Source organism: Anser brachyrhynchus (genome assembly GCF_964034855.1).
Source record: "Anser brachyrhynchus genome assembly, chromosome: 4".
Lineage (NCBI taxonomy): Eukaryota > Metazoa > Chordata > Aves > Anseriformes > Anatidae > Anser > Anser brachyrhynchus.
The window spans coordinates 52,812,927-52,833,533 of record NC_137698.1 but is presented as its reverse complement, the minus strand read 5'-3'; the positions used below and the strand labels follow the sequence as shown (position 1 = coordinate 52,833,533).

The 20,607-nt window shown below is 38.4% G+C and overlaps 1 protein-coding gene across 3 annotated transcripts in view; it reads right to left on the bottom strand.

Moving 5' to 3' along the window:
- Positions 1 to 16,489, bottom strand: part of GABRG1 (gamma-aminobutyric acid type A receptor subunit gamma1) — a 56,940-nt gene extending 40,451 nt beyond the window's left edge. Inside the window, exon 1 of one of the 3 annotated variants that reach the window (XM_080591158.1) lies at positions 15,222 to 16,489. In XM_080591158.1, the coding sequence (XP_080447284.1) occupies positions 15,222 to 15,526 (305 nt within the window). In that variant the 5' untranslated portion in view covers positions 15,527 to 16,489. The remainder of the gene's footprint in view (positions 1 to 15,221) is intronic. The other 2 variants (XM_080591159.1, XM_080591156.1) reach the window with 2 other exon arrangements.
- Positions 16,490 to 20,607: the final 4,118 nt, after the last annotated feature.

The following is a 20,607-nucleotide window of genomic DNA, read 5'->3' as shown; positions in this document are numbered from 1 at the left end:
TCAGCTATTAAATATTTAACATCCCCCATTAGCAGAATTCCACTAATGGGAGTGCTAAAAGAAGTAGGAAGTGAAGTTTTGTAAATGTACACTCCTTTTCCCTCAAAGCTACCTATTGCCATCTCTTTCATGTTTCATTACCACATTGTTTTATTTATTTATTTAATTTTGGCCTGTTTGTACTTTATGTCAGCTAATTACTATATAAATTAGCTTATGGTTCCTCAGAGTGCAGAGGCAATCCCAGCTTTTCCCTGAGGCATTAAGATGATGAGGAGTAAAACTTAACTTATGAGCAACTCTCTAAAGAAGGAAACATTCACTACAAAACTGACCATTGTGTCTTATTCCTTTTGTTCCCCATCCCTTAAACAACAGAAAGTACAGAGAAACTACCAGAGCTCCATACATGACACAGTGATGAGGACACAGTTTTGTCTCCCTTTAATGTTCTTTTTGCATCATCATTATTAAAAATAGCCTAGATTTAGCCAAGATGAAAGGTACAAGAAGTCATGCCAAATGCCCATGCCGACCTAAATGCAAGAAGAGTTACGACCATGATACCTCTATACACAGCCTCTCAAATACCCTGCCATTTTGAATCATTCATTTTATTTATGGATTCACATGACAACTCATGTGGGAAGGGACCACAGGAAGTCTCTAGTCCAGCCTCCTGCTAAAGGCATGGATAGCTCTGAGGTCAGACCAGGTTGATCAGGGCTTGATTCAGTCAGGTCGTGGAGACCTCCAAGGAGAAAAAACTGCACTACCTCTCCAAGCAATCCACTCTCCACTTCTCTTTTTTCTATCATGTAATATCTTTAAATATATTTGAAATTAATAAAATAAAATAAATATACAAGTACATACAAGATTTGTACTTCCTGTTTTGCCTAAGGCAAAATCTCTGGACATCTATTTTTAAAACTTTGAACTATAAAGTACTATGCAGATGAGGACACTGATAGGTTTCTGAAAGCTATTAATAATACAATAGCAGGGTGAGATGGAAAAATTCCATCCCAACATCCAACAGCTTTTCCAGACACTACTAAATAAATCCATTTAAGGTAGTTCTTTTATCAGGAACTGTTTCTTTTCTTCCATACCAGTATGCTAGCTCAAGACTTTGTGACTTGTTCATCCATTAGCTAAACAACCAAAGGAACCAGTGCAGATTAGAAATGAATATATCCAAATGTGGAGGAAAAGGCACTATTGCTATTCGCAATTTGAGAGGAGACATTGTCACTCTCTCCAATCCTATGTAACTAGCCTTTACAGAGATGATTGACTGTGAGATCTTGCTACCAGAATGACATCCTTTTTATTTTTTTTTTAGAATGTGCCCAAGACCACTTTGAGCAAGCAATGAAGACTATAATCTCTCTGCAATGCTAATGCTAGACATTTCTGCACTTTTTATTCAAAAGCCATAGCCACTGACTTGCAAGTCACACAAGAGAGATAAGACAGGAATGGTGTTGGCCGGAAGAAGGAAGTGAGCAGAATATATAGAATGTTTTCTGTATGTGTTCCAGTGAAACAGAGCACACCACAACTGTCAGCTGGAGTCCTCCATTCAGAGATTTGTAGGGAAGTCGCATAAAGCAGGTAGTTCCCCAAACAGAGCACACAGACACATGAAGGGCAGACAATGGATATATACTCATTTCTAGGAATCAGAATTACTGATTCTTGTCATGCTACATTGGTTTGACCCACTCTGTTTCAAAGGTAGAAAACCCTTCAGAATTACAGTCAGCAGGATTTGTTGAGAAGGTGTTACCAGGATCTAACTGAGGCTGCTAGACCACATTATTTAAAGAAATATTCACATTGGAGAACAAGTTGGTCCAAAACTGTTTATCTTTGGCCTAATTCTCTGTGCCTCTTAATTCACTTTTCAAAGGCCAGTTTTTTCCCCAGGTTTTGGAATGGGATAAAGGGTAATAAATTTAATTCCAAACTAAAAAGATAAAGTGTTAAATTCAGGTATGCCATTGAAATATTTAGCAACAACAGTTAGCTTCAGCTTAACACCATTTTACTTCTTTGCAGTTGAAATAAATCTTACAAACCCATGAAGATTAATGCTAATTAACTCCACCCTAACTTTAAAAATAGCACTTTCCTCTCTCTCTCTCTCACAACCCAGGGAAGAAAGGCAAACAATTAAAGAGGAGTTCTTTTCCTTTCCCAGTTTATCTAAAGGTTATTTCACTATACACAGATCATCACACTTGATCCTCTCTCCATTTACTATAAACTATATATTTTTTTCAACAGATTTCACTCAGTAGGTCTTTTTCGAACGGTCTGGAGAGACAAAGGTTCAGAGCAAAAATATGACATCTTTACATTCAAATATTTCTAGGTTGACCTTAATTTGTATAATTTTCTAAGTATGAAAGTCTTCACTTCATCACATGCTTGTTGTTATAACACTTCCACTAGCCTAATAAACTTAACAGTAACTGCATGTATACAGTGAACAGTAATTAGGCACAAAGTGCCCTAATTATGCTCTCTGTCCTTCAACTAATTGGAGACATTACCATGACTAATAAATCCCTCAGCACAAGCAACTAATGACTGAATAACTCTTTTCAACATCAGGCAGCATGCACATCTTCAGACATTAATATCACAGGTCTTTGTTCTACTTTAAGTATGAGAAAAAACAATCGGATGAGCTTTAAGTTGCAATTAACATCTGTCAGGTTATATAAGGAACTGAAAAAAAAATGGATATAGTAAGACTGCTGCTACTGCCATTTGCATCAGCGTATGAAAGTATTACATATAGAACTACATGCATAGCATAGATGGAGTATTTAAACACAGCTGAGGATCAATTTCATTACCCACTCCCAGGCTCCTCTTCCCACCCAACACACACAAAGGTTCCCAGTCCTCCAGGTAGGGTTGATCTATGGGGAACCTATAGACTTTTGGAGAAGCAATAGAGACTGGCCAGAAAACCTGTATTATCTCCACTGACACTTCATGCCTTCCCTTTCCTCTGAGTAAAAAGAGCATAATCCCATTTTACTCCAGAAGCACTGCTAACTCTCTCCTGTTGGTAAACTGGACACACTGCCTTGCACAGAGCATTCCACTCATCTGACTCTCTGAGACAAGCTAAAAGAAGAACAGAAGTCAAAGCTGAGGATGAAAGAGAAAGCTCCTTTTAATGAGCAGATGATGTAATATTTCCATTTCTAAAAGACCAGTCTCGATTCTGCTCTTCTGCCTGACAAATGAACTGGTTCAGCAGCTAAAGATGCATGCAGAGGCTTTACAAAGGAAAGGAAAGGATAAGGGGAGGAAATCAGTGCTGCACAAACCACAGACAACTAATAGACGGCTGACATTGGATGTAGTGACTGGGACCTGAGAAAGGAAGTTCCCAGCACACATCACCTGCCAAGCTTTCGAAAGGTTGCATAATGATAGAACAGAGCACAAATGTGAAGACCATGTAATGACCATCTTGACAAGAATAAAGTCCACAACAGAAAGTTTAAAAAATTAAAAGACTCCACAATCAGTAAGTGCGCTTTTCTGCTTCTTATATGTAAGGTCCTAGCAGCCTATATATTTTTGATATATTTAATGCAAGAAGCAACTAACAAATCACAAAAAATGCCTGAAGACAGCTGTTATTCACTGGTTGTGCTTCCCAGCATATTAGTTGTATGTCCTCTAAGTATAATTAACTTCTATTTTACAGTACTTAAAAAAAAAAAATGGTTTTCAACTTTCAGACAAAATGGTAATGTTTCCCAAACTGCAAATATGAAAGAATACATTGATAATAAAAATACAGCTTCAGAAGTCTGTCGATATCCTGCAATTAACCAGACAATGTTTCACAATAAATTAGTCCAGACAAAGGTTTCCAGGGCAGGCTTCCAACCTCTCAGATATCTAACCAGACATGATCTTGTTCTAGAACACCAAACATGATAAGCTTGGATACAATACAAAAGTGTATTTCATGGCCCCATCAGTGAGAGTTCAGATATCAGATGACCTAGTCAACTATGAAAAAAGACCTAAAGCATTGCTGAAAAACAAAGCATGGGATTTGACAACCCAATATGCAGAGTCAGGTACTTTTAGAGGTGCTGGTTCTAATTCTGAAGGTAAAAAGGTAAGTTCTTACATGTTTCACATGAATGACCAAGGCATAGGGCCAGGTATAGATGAAAATCTGAACTGTAGAAGGATGACAAGTTTAAACATTGCCTGAGACAGAAGAGACTTCATTACAAATAGAGCAAAATACAACTTCAACACGGTAGGAAAGAATAATCGCTCTTATCTGAGTAATTTAAAATATATAATAGCATATTTTCTTGGACCTACCTAAGATAAAGCAAGAACCTGAAACAGACTTGCAGTATCCTTCAGGACTCAGAGTTCTGCACATACAAAAATATCCCTTTTTCACAGCAATAGCAGTAGCAGCAGAACCACATAGTCATGACTGCTAGAATAGGACACAACAACATTTTTTCTTCAAAGACTTTCCTGATTTTTTTCTTCTGATGCTATAAGTACTGTATTGTTTAGGCATCTCTCCAGAACTTCCGAACTTGATGACTGACTTCATACTCATCTGCTGTATGAAATTTCAGTAGAACTCTTTTGCATTTCATCATCAGCTTCTTCACCAGAATGCTTTATTCATGGCAGAAAATTCCTGGGAAAATACTGGAACTGCAAACAAAGAAATGTGGCTACTGAAAACATGTATCCAGGAAGCATTACTAGCTCTTTCTAATCCTGTGGGATATAGACTCACTGACATATTCCTTCATCTTCATTCTTCTTAAAGTGGTTTGACATTCTCTTGACAAAAACATCTCTTTTCTTTTCTCCCCATCCATTTCATCTCAGGTGCTTTTATCAATTTATTCCCTTACTTCCTGCTTTTTTTGCCTTGCCAGAGTCTGGCATCTTGTTGTGTGTCAAAATGCATTTCTATCCCACTGAAGTATCCGTTTTACTTAATATAGCTTTTTAAAATATTTTTGCGGTATACCTACCAGATACCATTAGGCTGATTCTTCTTCTGTATATGCATACTTACTTATGTTCTTCTCTTTCTCTAATCTCATATTTTCTGGCTATTCATTATTTCTTGCCTTGTTTCCTCTTTCCCTTCTTCTTCACAAGTTTTTACTGAAGGGATGAATTTTCCCCTTAAACCAGCATTCAAATTATCAGGGAAAATTATGGGAAAAATAATAATGATAATAAAAAAATAATAATAATTAAAAAAAAAAACAGAGATTCTTAACATAGAGAAACATTCAATTTTTAGGTTAAATTTAATAAAGAAGTTTACTTAGCTATTTGATAATGGGTAAAGTTTTGTTTAAGAAAATCACCTAACAAAACAAAAGCTGGCATTTCAACAATTCATGTAATGGGAAGTGTTGCTTACAAATTTGAGTGTTTAGACTATCAGACTCATGACATCTTAATGCATATCACATGCATCAGGTGATCAAGCTTTTCTGAGTGATTACAGCTTTGAAGTACACCTCTGAAAGATATGAAACTTTTCTCCCACACACAATAAGTTCAGTACAATTAATTTTAGTCTCAGTAAGACCTTCACTTAAAAGCATTATCACATTTCTTGTAAAATGATCTTCAACATCTCGGTGATATAGTAGTATAACAAAAACTAATATGAACAATATGACTAGTCTTAACTCTGAACACTTAACAAAGGCACAACCTGACTCCAAAGAACATTTATAGAAACATGAATTTTTGAAGTTCAGAACAACACGTATTATTAAAGATATGATACAGAACAATTTTTTTTGAGACCAACACAAATTGCTCTCCTCCTATGTCAACTTTCATATAATGTTATATTAGTTCAAATGACACTTGTCAAATTTGTTCTTATTAATTCAAATGGCTTCAAAGTTCTCACAGAAATTATCATCATCATTCTAATCAAATTATCACATCTATCTGTCCACATATAGGTAATTCTCTGTGCCAGTTCAGAGCTACTGGTTTCTCAAACATATTAAGTCTGATAAAGCACTTTGACCACCTTAGTAAAGATAGCAGTTTACCTTCATATGTGGTCACAAAAATACTCTTCCCAGTTTTGTAAATCTGATGGGGACAAGTAGCGGTTTCTGCACCCCTGCACCCCTTTTCTTTTACACTATAAAACATGGAGCAAGAACCTCGTATGAGTAAGACAGCAAACAGTAATGGGAAAAGAAAAAAAGAAAATAAAAGAGGTAATTTGCTAATTCTTGCTATTTCCCACAGAATCATGCACTTTAGAAAAGACCTTGGGAAGTCAACTTCAACTCAAAGGAGGGCTCATGCTGAATTCAGACCAGGATGCATAAAGCTTAATCCATTTGGGTCTTTGAAACCTCCAAGGACAGAAATCCCACAGCCTTAATGGACATGTTCCACAGCTTATCTATCTTTATAGTGATTTTTTTTCTTTATACCTTATTGGGTCTTTTCCTATTGTAATTCTTCACCATTGTTCTTTATTCTCCTATCACTCATTACTGTGAAGAGGCTATCACTGTCCTCTTAATCACCTTCCTGTAAGTGCTAGGGGTTCCTACTGGGTCCCTCAAAGCCACTTCTTCTACAGGCTGAACAAGCCCCAGTCCCACAGCTTCTTGTCACAGGGCAAGATTTCCTGCCTGACCAGCTTGACAGCCCACTGCTAAGTTCTCTCCTGTTTAGACCCAAAAGTGGATGCAGTGTCTATATGTGGTTTGGCAAGTGCTGAGCAGAGGGAGATGATCACTTCCCTCAACCTCCTGAGTACATGCCTGTTCAGCCCAAGATGTTGCTGGCCCCCTTTGCTGCTAAGGCACCCTGCTGTCCACCACAAGTTCCAGGTCCTTTCTGGCAGAGCTGATCCTCAGACAGCAGTCCCCAGCCTGTTCTGCTGCCAGGGGGCTTCTGGCCCAGCTGCAGAACTTCATATTCATCCTCAACAAATTTCATAATATTCCTCTCGACCCATTCTACCATCAGCTCTGGGGCCCTCTGAACGGCAGCCCTGCCATCAAACATATGAACTTGGTATAAGCAGTCTTTCAACAGGTTGAAAATAAATAAATTGTCTTCAGCAATGGCTATACTAACATCATTATTCCCAATACTCTGAGCAGCTCTTTTTCTGCCCCAGACAAGTGAGGAAACAGGACACATTTATCACTAGTCCTCCTTCTTCACACCAATTATTCTATGTTCTGATTACAAACTTGCAGAATGTGTTGTGTGTTTTTTTTTGGCTAACAAAACCTGTGTAACTCATTGATCATAACACTCACATTCACAGTGGAAGTATTCTTCTTCCTCTGTTCTCAGAAAATCATTATTACAATATCTTAAAGCAGTTCTTTGCCTAGACAAGTACTTGAAAGTGCCCATTATCTTCAGTAAGTAGGTCCTTCCTTTTTGCCAGTACAAACCTTTCTATTGCTAGCTGAAAATAATAATAATAATAGAGGCCCTTATGCTATCTATATTTTAATCTTACAGATGAAGAGCATTCTGCCTTGATAATTTTTTTTAGAGAAATATACATTTATCTTCTCCTACCAATTGTCTTCTAAGGAGAGTCTTCCCACCATTATATGCAAAAGAAAATAAAATTTATCAAGAAGATAAAGTAGTTTTTAAGAAAATTGATACTGTCTTGACTGAAACTGAAGTGTAAATTACTAAAATTCTTAGGGAGATTTATTTCAGATGGATTTGAATGAAATGGACATTGTTAAGTTTTGCTTTCTCAATTGGTAAGTCTCACCTTTTTTGTGGGTTTTGGTCACAACATGCAATCAAGTAATTAAAACATAAAACGCCATATTCCAGTGCTCCTTCAGACCAAATAACAGGAAAGAAATTGAGCTTCAGAGGACAGAAGATAAAAGGATAACCATAGCAAATTATAGAGTCTAAGTAGATATGACTGAAAAGAGACAAATGGTACTAAATAAAGGACAAAATGTTCCCAAATTACTAAGGACGGACATGATGATGAAAAGGCATCACCTCTGGATATCTGGAGCACATTAAGCACAACAGTATCAGACCTCCTAGGAGTTTCAGACTAGAATCATCACACAAACATACATAAATCCATGTGCCACAAATCAGCATCCAGTTCAAGAGACGGCAGATCTTTATCTGCAGTCTCTTGAAGATCTCTTGCAGATCTTTATCTGCAGTTGACTGATGAAATGTTAATTATCATCGGGTTCAGAATGAACTGATGTATTGTTGGTGGGTTAAGTGCTTTGATTGAAGAGACATTTTCCAGAGTAGAACTAGACCTAAAACAAACCTAACATAAATGAATACTGAGATCCATAACCTTAATAAAAAGTAGTTACCCTAATTAAATGCCATCCCACAGCCACTATAACATTAATCAAATCACAAAGTCAACAGTGTTAGATTTCAACTTTAAAATGTCTCCTGCATCACAAGAAATATATAAAACAAGTTCTCCTTCATGAGGTAATTTCAGTTATATAAGCTACTGATAATTCTGCATACTCATGCGAACATTTGTTCTAACACAATTCATTGCATATTTCCTGCAAAATCTTCAGGTAACTAGAAATCTACTATAGCCCTTCACAAATACTAGCTTCTTCAAAATACTTCCAAATAATGACACACACCTGAGCAAGTACCAATCTCCTTCCCCAGGAGTTTAAGTAATATATATAGACTGAAGTAGCAACAGAACCAGAGACTTGTATTGAACTGCATACCATAACTGCAGTGTATAGGTGAATCTGGCTCAATACCATAGAAAAAGCCATACACCTTCTATAACTAGACAATGACAACTTATCCCCAAGAGAAAGAGAGTTAATGGATTCTTCTGAAATTTTTGTGTAATTGTTATTAGGCAATTGTGGACTAATCCCAAGGTCAATGAAATTAATGAATAATCATACAAAGAGGCAAATACGCTCTTTAAGGGCTAGTGGCAATACCTAAACCATGCAAGATTAAATTTGCTGTCTGTTTCTGCAAGCAAAATTCTCTCTTCTCCAGTGTAATTTATTGTGTATTAAATATGACACATATATTTTACAAGAGAAGCATTCCACCTCTTGTCAGATGGTGAATAAAGTTTATGACTGTAAGAAATGTCCCCTGCTGGATGAAACCTGCTGGCCATCAGATGGATGGTCTTCATCAAAAAAATCTAGATCTTAAGATATGGCTCCATAGCTCACCTGCAGCAGGTCTGACACAATCTGGTATACATTCAATGTCTATATGTTGGTGAGGTCAAGTACATTTCTCCCTCAAGGAAAATTTTGAGAATAGTTTATTTTTAAAAACGTCTACATAATTTATTCTACAATGTAAATGTGACATTGCACAATGAAGAGAAAAAAAAAAATTGTCATGACTTACAGTGCCAGAGTTAGCAACCTAAATTAATACTTAATACTACAACTTTTCCTAATATAAATTCCACCCAGCTGAACTTTATTCTGAAAGATAAATTGGACCATCATATTACATTATTAATAATAAGACTTAATCCCTCATGGTACACTGCCTTAAATAAGAAGAAAACCATATTATATGGACAATCAGCCACTTTTTAAGACTTTGAATAATTTCATCCAGTGGGGATGTATCTTGTGTTACCTCAGATCTTTTCTACCCACAATTTCTGTCTATCTTCTTGAAAACAAGAATGACTGCATATAATTTAGGACTACGGAAAGACATTCACACCCGACCAGGAATGAGGAATGCAGTGGCACTGAAAAGGATTTGAGAATCAAGGCAGAAAGCAAAAAGAACACGAGGTACACCAGGGCAGTACTGGAGCTAATCCTGGGATATATTATCTCAGCAGTATTAAGCAGGAGTAGGGAAGTAATATTCTGTGTGTATATACCATTAGTGAGGCTAATATTTGTATAATCTACCCATTTTTGAGGTCTGCTCTTCAAAGAAAAATTGGAAAGGGTTTAAAAAATGTCTAAACGAATAATTCAATATTTGCTGAAGAAATTTAAGTAGCTCAGTTTACTTATCTGGGAGAAAAATGTAATCTGCTATCAAGTTGCCTCTTAAACTATATATACCAAGGAAATAATTCCTGCTATAACTTGGGTAAATCCAATTTAATGGAAAATTCCACCCTGTGCTGAATATCTCTGATTGTGACACATTTGTATAAAACTTTCATTTTGGACTAGATCACTCACCCCATAAATACTGCTATGCACATAACTGCACAACAGTTTCTCATCTCTGAGAGGTGAGGAAGTTTTTTGAAGCAAGGAAGTAACCCACAACGTGTCATGAAAGACTATGGTGAAAACAGAAAACAGGATGTTTTCTAACCAAGATAGTGATTCCCTTAAGAATCTTCAGGATTAATTTGAGGTGCTCTGAGATTTCTTCAAGGTACTGTAGACCATGCTCCATTCCTAAGAGCATCTACAGCCATGGGTCCTCACTGTGAGGTTGCCCTAAAGAATCAGAGGTACAAACGGGGTCATGGATTTCCCAAGAGATGGACTGAAGCACATCGGATTCAAAAGTGACTGGGACAGTTGCAGCATGTGGTACATGCAAGAGAAAAAAAAAAAAAAGAGGAAGGAAGACAGGAGGAGAGGAAGAGAGACTTTTTCATCTAGCAGAAGAAGGCAGAAAATCCAGTGGCTGGAAGCTAGAAGAACCTAAGACTAGAAATACTGTAAAATACTTCACTGGATTCCTTCTTGTTGAGTGTGTGTGCAGGGGCTTAGAACAGTTATACTGAAGCAACAAACCTGATGCAGAAGTCAAGTTCTGCATCTTCATTTATTCTTATGTTGGACCAGATTATCACAACAGATCCTGCAGACTTTAACATACATCACTGAAAGCATATTTTATGAAGTATTTATTTTCATCTTTGCCAATCATTAGGATTTCCCTCTTTGAAGCAAATTCCATTCTGATCAAATCCTTGGAGCACTGGAGAGACATATCTAGTCTTTCCAGTCACCTCTATCACAACATCCTCTTCAGTGCATGATTTACCATTTTAAGTTTAAATATGTAGAATCAGGTTTTTACATAGGCCAGTAGGCCACTGAACTCACCACACTATTTTTAGACTTACTAATAGAAGCACTCACATGTGTAAAACCGCAAAATCAGGGTTTCCATGTCATCAGCAGATTAATTCAATTGCATCTGAGCTATTCTTCCTTACAAATTTTTACTATTAAGTGAAATTATTAAGAAATAAAACTTAGCACCGCTGCCATCCACCACCCTTTCAAAGGCTCTTGTCAGTGTGCTACATACTGTTGTTTGTAATCATAATTTCTCTCTGTCACTTTTTACCACACATGTTATGATATTATTATTTTATTTAAGTGCATGATCTATTTAGTATGCCATGCAAAAAAGGACTAAGCAAGTAATTAAAAAGCCCAGACATTCTTCTCTCATAAATGTTACTATAAAAAATGGTTGTTTGCTCATCTTGGCAACTTGCAGACTCTTTTTTCTGTGAGTTCAAAATACATGACCTCTTCAGCTATATATGGTAGCACAAACCAGGGCAACTCACTTTCCAACTGCACATATGCCAAGGTACTCAGTTCCCTCCATTTAGGTAGTCCTGCATACTATCCATAGAAATTAGGTGTTGCATTAAACCCGAATTATTACAATTCCTCTGTAACTTCAAAGAAAAAACATAGGTCCTTCTATCCCCTTGTCATTTATGTGGTCAGACATGTATCCTTGAAAAAGTTGACCAAAGTCAATGAGTGCTCATCTTTAATGTTTTCTACCCAGCTTAAAAAAAAGTTTGACTTGGTAGCAAGCAACAACAACAGAATATTTAACAAGCAGAAAGTTAAAAGCAATTGAAAATGTTGTTTAATTTACTATGAGAGCATTTTTAGATTGCCATAGTTTGAAGATTTCCTTTAAATCCAATAAAGGAAAATAAAATGATGCATAAATAATAATATTAAATATTAAATTATTATAAATTATAAAATTATTATATATTATAAAATATAAATTATTAAATTATTATAAATATTAAATTAATATTAAGTGATGCATAAATAATAATAATTCTTGATATTTAACTATTTCTAGTTAAACTTTATATTAACACCCCCAAAAAAGATTATGAACTGTTAATAAAATAAAGAACTTTTTAAACAATTGGTGCTAATAAATAACAAGTTCTTCACTCTCACATCATGAACAAAGCATATATGAGTAAGGATAATAAAGAATAAACATCACAGATGTTCAAACGAAACACTAAATCACTATTATCAAGCATTAAGAAACAAGGTTGTTATAACAGGCTTAACTCTGATCCATGAATTTATCCAAGAAGAAAATGTAGGCTGTATTATATAAGTATTTTCCTATGAGATTCTATGAAATGAAAAAGAAAATATTAGTTGACATTTGCACCTGCCAACAGTCCCATTGTGATGGGGCATTTATAATTGCTTTTTAGAACACCCACCGCCAAAACTAAAGAGAAGATATAGCAAAATAAAGTAAACCTTACAGTATGCTGTTATAGATGCTGACCAACAGATATCGTTTAAAACAGCAAGAGGCATTCAGACAATGACCTCGTTAATAAGCTTTAACTTTTGGTTAGCCCTGAAGAGGTCAGGAAGTTGGACTCAATGATCTTTGAAGGTCCCTTCCAACTGAACTCTTGCTCTACTCAGTAGAAATTTTTAAAAAATGTGACAGTTTAGCTGTACCTGTATATTTAGAACTAGGAAAACAATATTAATTTTATTATCAACCCTTATGGTCTCCCCAAGAAATATCTGTTTATATGAGATTAATAAGAATAATGAGTGTGCTGAACTTGTAGGACTGCAGTGACTGCTGGGTAACTACTCTTTTCTTGCGCATACCTAATGGAAAGGATCACTTCTGTAGAAGGTATACCAGCTATTGAAGACATCTCCCTTCAAAATACCAGCTCATGAACTTGCACCAAGTGCAATGGCAATTCTGGTCTCTTTGTGGTGTGTGTGCAGAACTAGGGGAAAACAACTGTTTTACGGGTCAGAGTTCAACTGTTGCAAATTCCTTCAGTGAAGGTGTGCTATGGCTTTGGGGGCAATACACTAAAAATGATAAACTCATGGTTGAAGTCAACTTCAAATTTCCTTTCTTAGGCTTTAGTTCCACATGTCACATCTGCAGTAACTTTTACCCACACTCAACACAAAACAACATATATAACTGAAGGTTGGAACTAGATGGTCTTTAAGGTCCCTTCCAACCCAACCCATTCTATGAAAGACATATGAAAAGTTATGCAATTTGCAGCCTTTAAAAACTGTGTCTTGAAAGATGGCTTGGCTCCTCCAGGATGTTTTTGGAAAACCAGCTAGAATTGGTGCAGCCTAGTCTATTCTTGAGAAAAGCATTGCTTCTACGCTTTTTCATTTGGACTTCAATGAAAAGCTCTGGCTGAAACTACAGAAAGGCAGCCAGAGAAGAGAAATAGTATTTCCATCATACTTTGTGGCAGGCTGCTAAAGGGCGCTAGAGCTCACAAGCTCTCTGCAAACACCCTGAGTTGTAATGCAATACACATCAGAGAATCAGGAAAACATCTGAAAAAAATGTCCGTTTGCGGTTACTTAAAAAAAAAAATAACAACAGCAACAACAAAATCTCTCAACAGACACCGTTTTCCTATGTATTCTCTGAATGAAAGGCAAGGCTGAAAAACGTTGATTCAGATATGTGCATATTTAAACCAAAGGGTGCATTTTATCTGAGATGTTCTGAAGCACAAAATAAAAAGATGCATGTAAGTTACTCCTTTTTCTCACTGAAGACTTCTCATCAACTTCTTTATAAATGCGACCATTAATGAGATGTAAACATAATAATCTAACACCTAGTCTTGTAATCACAACCACACTTTGACAAACAAAAAAACAACAAAAAACTAACTTTTTTTTAAGCTAGTCCTCCTCCTTTGTAACCAAGCCTTTGAACTGATAAATTAGGATGCATATTCTTTTCTCTCAAACCACTTGATAATTTCGTTCATACCTGAGGTACAATATGTTCATTAAGAAGCATTCTGAAGATGCACAGCTGCACTGGTATAATTTCCATCAATGCTTTTGAAAAATATTTCCATAATATGCCAAGGTTTTAAAAGGCAGAATAAGAAAAGTATAATCAGTAGGGTTTCTAAATGGGATAACACAGCAGCCTTCTGAAGATGAGAGATGAGCTGAGATGAACACACTTCACACAGATTGATAAATGATCATTCAACATGAGGAAGGGGTCTACATTCTAATGGACTTTAAAAAAAAATGTTTATGGATTTTTTTTTTCTTTTTCAGCCAGTCTTTATACTACATATCTGCTATAGCCTCTTGGAATGACAATTTGGTCTTCCTTTATGAAGACACTGAGCAACAACCGAATACCATTTCGATACTGCTTTGTGTTTTTTTACGAGAGTATAACCTGTGGAATGATGCACATCACCTCTGAATTATTAACGCCGTTGAACGATCAGATTGCCTTTTGTTAATTTTTTTTACGGGCACTAGTAACACGCAGCAGCACCAAACTGTTGTGTCTTGAGACCCTCCAGCCCGAATTTCGCAACTCTCCCTCGGAAGGCACGTCTCCAACTTGGCGGACTTGAGGAGCAGCAGCAGCCCGGCACGCGTGGGCCCGATCCCGCAAGCCAGGGCTGGGCAGGATCAGGGCCAGGCGGCACCCCCGGCTGCGCGCGCCCCACAGGCGGCGCGCTAGGGAAAAAAAAAAGGGGGGAGGAAAAAAGAAAAAAAAAGTAGCAGCACCACGAGCGGTGCCAGCACGCTGCCACCCGCGGCGGGGGCAGACTCTCCCCACCCGTGGGAGCGCAGCCGGGCCGGGGGGGCCGCTTGTTGCGCCGGCCGGGTGATGCGACGCTCCCACGAACAAGTGGGATGCGGCACAACTTTTACTTTCCCGGTGCCGACTTCCCCCGCATCCGAAGGAAGCACCTTTAAAATTTTATTATTATTATTTATTATTATTTTTTTTAAGTTTCTCAGCACGCCTCCTTCCCCTCCCCAAGCCCGGCCGGCACCTCCCCGGGAGGAGACGGGCTGGCGGTGGCGGTGCCCGGCCGTACTCACCCGCTCCCCAGCCGCACGGTCAGCAGCAGCAGCAGCAGCCGGGCCCCGCGGCGGCGGCTCCAGAGGGGCGCGGGGCCCCCCCACGCATCCATGGGCGTGCGGGAGCTTCTCCTCTCCCCGACTTTTCTCCGGAGAGGCTGGGGAACGGCGACCCTGCCAATCCCACCGTCCCCCCCCCCTTCGCGGCACACGGCAGGCAAAGGGAGGGGAAGGGAAAGGGGGGGGGGGGGGGGGAATAAAATAAAACACCCAAACAGGTAGGAACCCACTCTACAAGGACCGAGCAACTCGCCCAATAGGCTCATCAGGTTGCTCCATAAATTATCCTAAAAACCGCCGGGCGAATCAATCCCTAGCAGAGGTGGAGCCTTCTTTACTAGAAGGGAAACATGCTTGGGGGAAAGGGAGGCATTGATTTGCTATTTTCTTCAAAGAGGGAAATAAAACAGATCTTTAATATATATATGTGTGTGATGTATAAAATATTTAATATATATTTAAAGCTATGTATTGTATATATATTAGGCTTTTTAATATATATATTAATCCTTTTTTTTTAGCCTGAGGGGCAGCACCTCGGCCCCGGCAAACGGGGACCCGCAGCCGGGAGGGGATGCGCGGGGTCCCCTTGCGCGGAGACCCGCGGGAACTGCGCGGCCCCGCTCGACCGCGATTTTGGGGGAGGGCGGCACCAGCTGCAGGCATGGGGGGAGCCTCCAGCCTCCAGCCCCCCGCCCGTCCCCAGGGGCCCTCCCCTCCAACCGCGGTCCCCCAGAGCCGCGATGGAGGCAGGCGGCGCGCAAGTGCAGCCGCGGGAACTGCGTGCACCCCAAAAACGAGAGCCGCGCAAGCCCGGAGGCTGCAGGCGGCTCTGCGCGGCCGCGGAGCGCCCCCGGGGTGGGGAAGGGAGGCCGGGGGCTGGAGCCGACGATGCTACAAAACGCATAGGGGCTTGCTATAAAATGCAAAACGAGCTTTTTCTTTTTTTTTTTTTTTTCACCTCTCCTTCCCCTTGTTGCTTCTTCCTCCTGCCCCTCTCGGGAGACCTGCGGGGAAGAGTAGGCGAAAAAAAAAAAAAAAAAGCGATTTGTATAAATTGTGAGGCAACTGCAGTGGCGGAAACTCGGCGACCATTGCGCGCCCGCAGCCCTTTCCTCCGGCGGGACTAGCGCAGAAACTACGCGCGTTCCTGTGCTTCAGGTCGGGTGGCCCCCCAGTCTCTCCCCCTAACTCTTCCGTGGCCCTGGAGGTGTCCCAGACTGCAGCTGTCTATGGGGCACTCCTGGAGTAACTGCACTGCTTGATTCTCAGCATGGAGCAACCTGTTTGGTTGTGATCATCATCATCCTCCTCCTTTGAGTCAAAACTGTATAGAAATGCAACTAATGCCCCATTCAGTGGTTATTCCGATGAAAGGTGTTGTTTTGGTTTGGGTTCTCCTGTTTCTTTATGCATCATCATCCAGTTATTATTCCATACGCACGGTTTACAGCTGCTTTAATGGTTAAAGAAATTCACCACGCTTCAGAGAGCTGCAGTACATTAAGTGAAAATTCAACGACTTGAAAATTAATAGCCAGTCCTGGGGGTGCTGGCAGAAGGTAAAGGCACATATTAGTATATGACCTGAGGTCTCTTTATTGGCGGATTAACACAGCAGGCAGCATCCTAGCATGATGGCAGAGGCATGAGCTCAGAGGAGAGAACATGCATTTATTAAAGAGTAAGTGCAGGAGCAGCTCTCCTGCTGCAGCTGGTGGCACTGGCTCCAAGGAGCAGGTTTGCTGTACCCCTAAGCAATAAAGTAATCCCAGCCCATCTCCAAGTCCCTTTCTCTCTGTGAAGTCCTTTTGCCCTGAAAACAGCCATGGTCTTTAGGTTTGTTATGGATTGATCTGTCAAATGGACCGTGTTTCACAAATATGCAATAAATTCTTGTGCCTTTGCATTTTGATGTTTATGGAGCCATTAAAATTCTTACTATTCTATAAAATTTCATCCCATCAATGAAATGTTATACAATTAATGTGACTATTGAGAAAAGTTTGACATGAGAAGTTTAAGGGTACTTGCAGGATTACAAGACAACTTCTTTCTACAGAGGCAGTTTACAATAAAGATTTAAAAACACATAATTTCAGCCTTGTGTGGGACCACCTGCTTGCTAGCACTTGAGGTAGAGGATTACAGCTAATATAGCATGTAGAATAAATAGTGCAAAAATTTTTTTTGTTGTTAGATTTCTGGGATTAGGATACTAAGGCACAGAAGACTGACATTAAAAATAGTTTAAAATAAAATCAGCACCAGATTTCTCAAATGATACAAGAACAAGAATGGTAACAGGACACAATGGATTCAGATAGTAGCTAATCTGACTTTTGCTGTAAGCAACAGAAGTCCATTATAAAACAATAGATGAAATAGAATATGAAATAGAATATGAAATAGAATATGAAATAGATGAAAATTTGTTATAAAAACTTTGAAAAGCAAATATGAAAGAATAATAATAATAGTAAACTATCAGAATAAGAAAACCCAAGGATACAAAAATTCTTGGATTTTCTGGATTTCTAAGAAACAAAAGAAGCAATAAAGGAAAACTGCAAAATGGGAGAGGAGATATTGAAGGAAATCTGGGGAGGTTAACTTTGCCCAGATGAGTATCAAAAGAAGGAGATATTGATGCAGGATAATAAACTAAAGGACAGTGTGTTAATCAGGACTTGCTGATACTCATCAGTCACTTGGTATTGGTGAAGATGACCTAACAACAATATTTAAATTCTCAGTTAAAATCATTTTCTCCAGCTGACAGTAGAAGGGCTGTCTTCAGACAAACAAACGACTAAAACATTAGAGGGATCGCCAGTGCAATTTCAGACCTAGTAGGCATCACTTCAGAAACAGCAAAATGAACAACGCTAATGCTCAAACAAAACTGCAGGATTCAGATCACTGTTGTTATTAAAGAGGAACAAACCAGAATGGCTTCTGCAAAGGAAAACCAACGTCTCTCTAACTTCTTCAGTCATATTTAATGAGTCTGCGAATAGAAGAATAGGGCTACATAATTTATTGTCTTTCAAGACCTTTTAAAGTCTATCAGTTAATTGTTAAAAGAGCTGCATAATTACAGGTTGGATAGGACATTAATGTAATCTTTCACAAATTGCTTGAGACTACCATCAGCATGGTCACCTTTTTTGTAGGTCTGTTCCTGAGATTATTTTATTTAACTGATTCTTCACTGAAGTAATAGATTTAAAGACAAGAAATAGCAAAATTTGCAAGTGAAATTTTGTTGTTGTTGTTGTTTTTTAAGACTATGGAAAATAAAGAGTATTGATAAATTCCTTAGAGTAAAGAAAATGAAAAATAAAATGGGAAGTGATGACGTTGGCAGACAGAAGATGATAATTCAAGGACTGAATTTGGTAAAGATTTGAAGTACCTAAATATGAAACTGCATCTCAGCCCTCAGCAATGCTGCTACCTAATAGTAGAAGATCCACAGAAAGCATTTATATTTAACCATTAAATGCTCGAACACTGTAGCACAGCACCCTTATAAGCAACTAGAAGGGCACTAGTTTACATAGGTCGGGACCGAGATTCTGCCTAAGATCATCTGAAATCTTTTTCTACACTCCATCCTTCAGGAGTGCAATATAATAAGATAACCTAATGCAACATGAAAGTCCTTTAATACACAGCCAGGTTAGATAACTCCTTTCCTATAACTGTGAGGTTTGATTTGGATTCCATGCAAATACCCCTATCCCTCGGACGCTGTAAGACTTGGCACAAGCTCGTGATTTCCAGTCTGGATGCCACCTATTCAACTTTGAGGTACCTACAATCTGTAGTGCATCTACAATTATAAAGAATTTTCATGCTTAAAGTCCAAGTCCAAATCTAAGGAGGAAGAAAAACAAACAAACAAACAAACAAAAAAACGTATTTTGCAGCTGGGAGCTTTCACCCCTAGTATTCAAAAGCATGTTGAGTCCTCAACATTTCATTGTTCAAGACCACCAAGGAACCTAAAAGCAGCCCTATGTAATTTCACATAGTTGGTATCACACATGTTCTTTATTTCTCTGGGACATAACTGTTTTCCTGACAGGAACAAATTAAATCTAAAGGCAGGTCTGGGTGTTGCCTACCACTTTGAGTACCTGAAGAGCTTTGAAAATCTAGCACTAATGGGTGGTCCAACTGCATTCACTGTGCTTGAGAAAAGTTGGTGGTCGTCACTTTTGTTGTTGTGTAAGGAGCACTTACCCTGCTGAGAGCAAAGACATCCAATGTGTGGAGAAGGAAAAGAAAATAATGTAGGTCTTCGGTTCTCCAGAAAAATAAAAGTGAATATAATAGCAAGAGATAAAGGACCATTGCAGCAAGAGATAAAGGACCATTTGAACGGTAGGTTCAAATTTACTTAGCACCTTTTTAGTGGAGTTACATATGCAGATCCTAACTGCGGATGCACAAAGTAATTACTTGTGGGACTTGTGGGTACCTTGCCCCTCAGATTGCAAAGAGCATACACATGTGATTTATGTTGTTGCACTTGAGTAACCAGAAATGCGAGTGCAGAGTCACATGTATTGTATTTTGTAACTGCAGCCCAAATGAAAACAGTTACATTCTTCTTAGGGCACATCAGGGGAAATAAATAAAAAAAAAAATGTTTCAAATATGCAATAAATCTTTCATGCTTAAACCCATCTGAATGTTTACCCTGTAATAAAATTCAAGAATTGTATGATAAACAGCATGGTAGCCTGCTGTTGCAATTGCTGTAAAATAAATAAATAAATAAATAATAATTTCAAGAACAAAGACAATGAACGCAAACATTTTAGCACTGAGCTTTTAAAATGTATCCTTAAAGATTAGGCTAGTGGATTTTTCATGGAGGAGAACAGAAAGATGGGGAAAAATAACTTCAGTGAAGCTTTCATATCATGATTAAAACCACAAAATAATTGTGTTTGGTGAAACAGACAACATCTTAATAGAAAATAAATTATAAAACTCTCACTTCCCATAGCTAAATACCATTTTAATTATGATTTCATCTCTGATACATTGATTTAACTGCTCACTCACTTATGTTATTCATTAAAATGATTACTAACAGTGCAACTATAGCGGCACTTAAAAATTAAATGAGAAGTAATCTCAAGTAGAGAGCGACGGATGTGGGAAGGGAGAAGACTAGACACATCTTTGCATCCAGGGGAGAGGAGAAATGTTAGATCATATAAAACTGTATTCCTCTACAGTTACCACTTGTTACCCTTCTCCTTTTATGCCATTCCAAAATGAAAAATCTTGGAGAGGAGGCAGATACAGGGTGACAAGGCTGAAGTGC